The sequence below is a fragment of the Ostrea edulis genome, chromosome 1 (assembly GCF_947568905.1).
Source record: "Ostrea edulis chromosome 1, xbOstEdul1.1, whole genome shotgun sequence".
Classification (NCBI taxonomy): domain Eukaryota; kingdom Metazoa; phylum Mollusca; class Bivalvia; order Ostreida; family Ostreidae; genus Ostrea; species Ostrea edulis.
In genome coordinates, this window is record NC_079164.1 from 16,519,164 (window position 1) to 16,525,221 (window position 6,058).

At 35.3% G+C, this 6,058-nt stretch overlaps 1 protein-coding gene across 1 annotated transcript in view; it reads right to left on the bottom strand.

Moving 5' to 3' along the window:
- Positions 1-2,727: 2,727 nt before the first annotated feature.
- LOC125662086 (ankyrin repeat and SAM domain-containing protein 6-like) overlaps positions 2,728-6,058 on the bottom strand; it is a 17,914-nt gene continuing 14,583 nt past the window's right edge. The window contains exon 17 of the mRNA XM_048894276.2: positions 2,728-5,851. Coding sequence (XP_048750233.2) covers positions 5,812-5,851 — 40 coding nt within the window. The 3' untranslated portion in view covers positions 2,728-5,811. The remainder of the gene's footprint in view (positions 5,852-6,058) is intronic.

The following is a 6,058-nucleotide window of genomic DNA, read 5'->3' on the forward strand; positions in this document are numbered from 1 at the left end:
ATACGTCATAGCTAACAATGCATCAAATTCGTTCGTGGATGCCATCGTATTACATCCGAGATCTATGTCGAGTGCGCGAGACATTCGAGGAGTTCCGATTGATAACACTTTAGGACTCAGAAACCATATTGCTACTTCGATGTCCAGTGCGCTTGATCTTTGACCTTTTCACCCCAAATATCGATAGGGAACATCTTCGACCCATGGGTAGTCCATATGCATGATATGGTGACTGCAAGTGGAAAGGATAACGCTTTAGAGCCTGGAAACCATTGCGTCTACAGACGGACAACCCAATTCCAGGGTACCCCACTCCCCACAACTTTGAAAGAGACCTTTCAACTTTGACCTGTGGGTGATGAATTCCTTGTGACAATTTTAAGTCCTCGCCAATCTTATGATTTTTGATGACTGTATGACTTAGGCCCTACTTTTTGAAAACTACACCATTGTTTATAACAATCGAATTGACTTTGATATTTATTGGATCTAATCCTCTAGACAAGGCTGTTTCGTTAGTGTCATGTGTGATGACCTTGACCCACTTATCAAAACTTGAATGTTGCTTATAAGTTTATAACATTGAAAAGGCTGTATCATATATTAGTTGTGGGTGTAATCACTGTGACAAAGTATTTCCAACTCGTACCACATATGACAATCTTGCTATCTTGTCTTTTGTCAGTAAGGTACATGTATACTGCAAATTGAAGAATGAACATTATTTACTTTCTGATATCTTTAGTTTGTTATAGGCAAGGACTGTTCATGACAACACAATCAATCAATGACAATATACAATTATGGACTGTTTATCAGGGAGACATAACAAATTATCAGGTCTGAGTAGGGTCATCACCCGAGGTCGCCTATGCGCCCGAGGGTGATAACCCTACTCAGACCTGATAATTTGTCATGACAATTATCATTCTTCTATTTTTCTCACAGAAAACTGATCCCATGGGGTGCCCCACGCTGTCTGCACACCCTGCCAGATTCTCCCCCGATGACAAATTCTCAAAACAGCGGGTCACACTGAAGAAGAGATTCGGCCTTCTACCCACTCAGCAGCCGAAGGCGGTCTATTGAAGAAACCCTCTGTTGGGGACAGTGCTTTTCGACATTAGAACAATGTTTGAGAGGAATTTTATGCAGAAATGTTGGGGGAAACTTATTCCTAATGTAAACATGTTACTAAATCATTGTACATAAACTGTCTTGTAATTACCATCACTGTATGTCAACTGATAGTTAGTGACTACCATATCATTCATAGTGTGTATGACCTGTCTTATGATGCGAAATAAAATTTTAGATAAACCTTAAAGGCTCAGCATTATTAAACATATTTCAAGTGATGTACATGTACTATATGTTCACAAGGGCAGAACTGAAAGGGGGAATGGCAGTGGTGACACGTAGCACCCTTTCCCATTTGAAAGTGGGTAGCACAAGTATGTGTTCACTTTCCCCAATTTTTTTTTAGCTCACTCGAGTTCATCTTCCTAACTGAAGTGATGTTGAAGGTCACCTCTTACACAATTAAGGGGTACTGAGGACCTATTCTAACCCAGATCCTCACATGAAAGGTCTTTTTGTAAAAAATTGTATATACAAAATATGAAAGCCCTAGCTTAAATAGTTCAAGAGATTTTTAAAAAGATTTTACCAATATATTGGCATATAACACCATGGCCACACTTTACCCCTAGGGACCATGAATTTCACAAACTTGGATCTACTCTATGTCAGGAAGTTTTGATGTAAATTTGAACGTTTCTGGCCCAGTGGTTTTTGAGAAGAAGATGAAGATTTTCCCTATAATGGAATTGAAAACTTCGACCCCCTATTGTAGCCCCATCCTACCCCCAGGGGCCATGATTTGAGCAAAAACTTAAATCTGCACTATGTCAGGAAGCTTTCATGTAAATTTCAACTTTTGTGGCCCAGTGGTTCTTGAGAAGATTTTTAAATGACCCCCATCATATTTATGCATTAAACAATATGACTAATTTGAACTCGTCCTAGAGTCAAAACTATGGGGTTGCAAAATTCACCATTTTTTGTACACCTTTTTCTGCTATTCCTAAATATGCCTTTAGGTTTTATACAGTATGACAGTAGCATACTGAAACCAAACTCTTGCCCCTTAGGATCATAAAATTTACAACTTTTGTAAAGGACAACCTACTCTTCTAAATATCCATTAAGTATCAATTTAATTTTAATAACATTAAAACAGATATCATTTATATGTTTTGCACATATACACTATATATACCAAGTTTGGTCCCACCCTGGAGTCAGAACCTCTACCCAGGGAATCCTGAAAGTTACAATTTTGGTAGAGGCCTTCCTATTATATATCGCCATGCATTTAGGTTTTTTAAAACATGCGATTGTAGAGAAGATTTTTGAAAATTGGTCAATTTTTGCCCCACCACTAAGGCCCCAAGGGTGCAGTTCTAAAATTTACAATTAAAGTCACCCTTGTCCCAAAGATGCTTCATACCAAGTTTGAAAAGAATTGGAATAGCCATGTAGTTATCAAGAATAAGTTACCCAAGTTTAGACCCAAAAATTCGAAGTCCCATAACTCCGTAACAATAAAGCAGATATATCTGAAAATTAAAAGAGGTCTTCCTAATGAATCTGGACTAATATTTATCCTGAGTGGAAAAAAACTCACTCAAGAACAACTTCAAATGATTCAACACAAAAACTACCAAGTTTGTAGGTTATTTATTGACTGTAATTAACACACAGATGTAGTGACGTCTCCATGTAATTGCGTAGCTTAAACAGAAGACCGGTGTGCAGCTGAAATGCACAAGAGTATTGGGTTGTCAATAATGTCACGGAATTATACAGAACTGTTATAAATTCTCTCTTCTGTGTCGATCACTAACATACGGAACATTTCAGCAAGTTTTGTGAAATTCTGCAAATCCCCATTTTAGATACAAAAACAAATGTACAAAGAGTAAATGACTTCATAAAACATTTCAATATACCTTTTATAATCATAAAAATAATTCAAAATCACAAACGGGACCTTCATTACTAACAAAAATTATCACATGATGCCACTATCACATTCCTCAAGGCAATTAATATAATGTACACTATTCGTAGGACGGCTTAGGCAAGCATACATGTAAAACAAAAATAAAAATTACAAACTTACCAGAAATACTGTGGAAACATTCAATTTCATGGGTGTTCAATTTTTTCCCTAAAAAAATTTCAAACCACAACAAAATACAAAATTTATATGATGTTTCAATTAATACACAAACTATGTCCAATCCACGAAATTACATCCCTAAGCAATGATTCCTCAGTACAGTCTATAACATTGCCTTCCAAGTCTTCACAGTGACATGGTATTAATTAATACCAACATACTCTGAAATCCCAGTTGTCATCAAATACTGCTGATACAAAATTACCCTTTGTAAGCTAAAGATAGGAGATGTATTACAAACCACAAATATCAACAATTTTATCCATGTATTAATATGAAATTTATGATTGACCAAGACTGTATTTCATCTCAATTTAATTAATACATCTGAAGTAAGAGAGAAGTTGAAATTGACTAGCCAGACTTTCTACTGCTGACTTAAGCACTGTAATGGTGACTATTAAAAGTTCATACAATAAAATGAAATTCTTGAGGATTCAGAAGAAATTCACGAAAGTAAAATACTTGCACAAACGAACACAACTCTGTTATAGATTTTTACATGTTGAAGCATGAAGATGTGTTTTGTGTGTGTTGTTTTTAAGGGATACATTGTACAGTATTTTCTTAATATCCGAAGACATCTAGGTTGCCAACCCCCCTGTGAATTAAATTCAGTTCTATTCTCCTGCTCTTGCATAAATGTTTATTCTTTTCCTGAATCTGTTTAAGAAGGAACAATCTTGCTGTTTGGAAATTCTTTCACCCCATAACACAAAATGTTATAAAATTGTGCAATATCAACACAAGAGTGCACTAGCTGTGTCATCAACAATGAAATAGTAGTATACCGGTTCAATGTTCTGTAAATACACAAGTGCACTCACTAAACATGATTTAGGAATGTAAGATAAGGCAAATGGAAAATTTAAAATATCTTACTAAAATCTCATGACAAAAGAAATTTGACTGCAGTTTTCGTTGCAAGCCAACATTTTAGACCTTTGAAAAAATTTAAGTGGAGTACAAGATAACCAATATAATCACTCAAGGTTTACATTTGAAATAATACGTATTGGGGGGGGGGGGGGGGTTAAGCAAACAAAGCTCACACTGTGCCTAATGCGACTGTCACAGAGAGAAAAATCTCACTCAGTTAACTATGCAATGTGTATACACAGCTGATATCAAGTGTGACTGTTATAGGGAAAAATCTCACTGTTAACTATGCAATGTGTATACACAGCTGATATCCAGTGTGACTGTTAAAGAGAAAAATCTCACTCTGTTAACTATGCAATGTGTACACACAGCTGATATCCAGTGTGACTGTTATAGAGAAAAATCTCACTCTGTTAACTATGCAAGTGTATACACAGCTGATACCCAGTGTGACTGTTATAGAGAAAAATCTCACTCTGTTAACTATGCAATGTGTATACACAGCTGATATCCAATGTGACTGTCATAATAAAGTCATAGGTATGAAACAAATTGGAAAGAAGGTGCCAACATTCACAAAGATTGTTGAGAACACAAGTTTCACACAGAGAACATGCAACATCACTGACTAATGAAGACCATCTATATATAGCTTAAATGCAATTGGTATTATTTATGATATTGAAATGTAAACTAAAAGAATACAAAGGAGACAGCCTAGACAGAGATTGAATTGATATTAAACAAACCAGGCAGCAGTATGGCCAACTGTCCAAGAAAATGGATTTTAAATAAACTTAAAAAAAAAAAAAAAAAAAAAAGGCATGTTGTTTGATTATCAAAAACATACACGTATATCATAAAACAACAAACTGAACACAAAGTTTATAAAATACTTCAAAGCAACAAACCAAGCACTTTTCTCAATATGTAAAAATATAAACATATATATAGAATCATTCAAAATACATGACAAGCATTTTGCACATATTCAGTTTGATGACAAAAATATACATCACCATTTCCTCTAGCAGTGAGGTGTGTTAGAAATCATGAGTCACTAAAAAAAAATTAAATGCTTAACATGTACATGATTATAATGTATTGCATACATTGAACATAATAATAAAAACCCCACTATATAATGCCATCTCAATGCAGATCTTAAGGCATCACTAACATCAATACAATATGCAAGTAAACATTTTCAAACATACACTGATTTTACACTTTGCAGTGAGTTATGTCCCCCTTAAAACATGATTTTATACACACGCACACACATTAACTCATCTATGTTGAGAACCAAATACATTTGAATGGTATTTCAAAAATACCTCTGATCGCAAAGAATTTTCAAAGCACTTCTTTGTTATTCCAGGAGTAAAAATAAACCAACATAACAGATATTTGGCATTGCTATTATAAGAACATAATCCCACACAGATAAACAGACTTCCAAATTACGCGGTGAATATAAACTGTCTCTTTACAGCATCACACAACATGTACACTGAAAGCCCGGTGGTGTCATCTTCCCCACGGTTTACTGCACAGTGACAGATACAGGCAATGTGACGTGTGGACGGCAACTGTTTAGCTATCTACCCGTGGAATTACAGGTAACAGGTGTGTTCAGAATACCTCTGGAATTGTTACATATATACTGCTAAATCTGGATGTCAAGAGTTTCCAAGTTCAGTTGGTTCTCTCCACTGATATCTGTCAAAGTTCAGTAAGTTACATCATGATTTACAATTAGTGAAATAAATCTGCATAGATACATTAATGTAATGATATACTTTTTGTCAGAATTACATGACTTATAGACAAACTTAGCAGGTGGACATAGAGACATACTGACAGGTAAATAACAAATACCGGCACTGAAATTCCAATGGAAGAGAGATTTGCGATGTGTAATTAGGT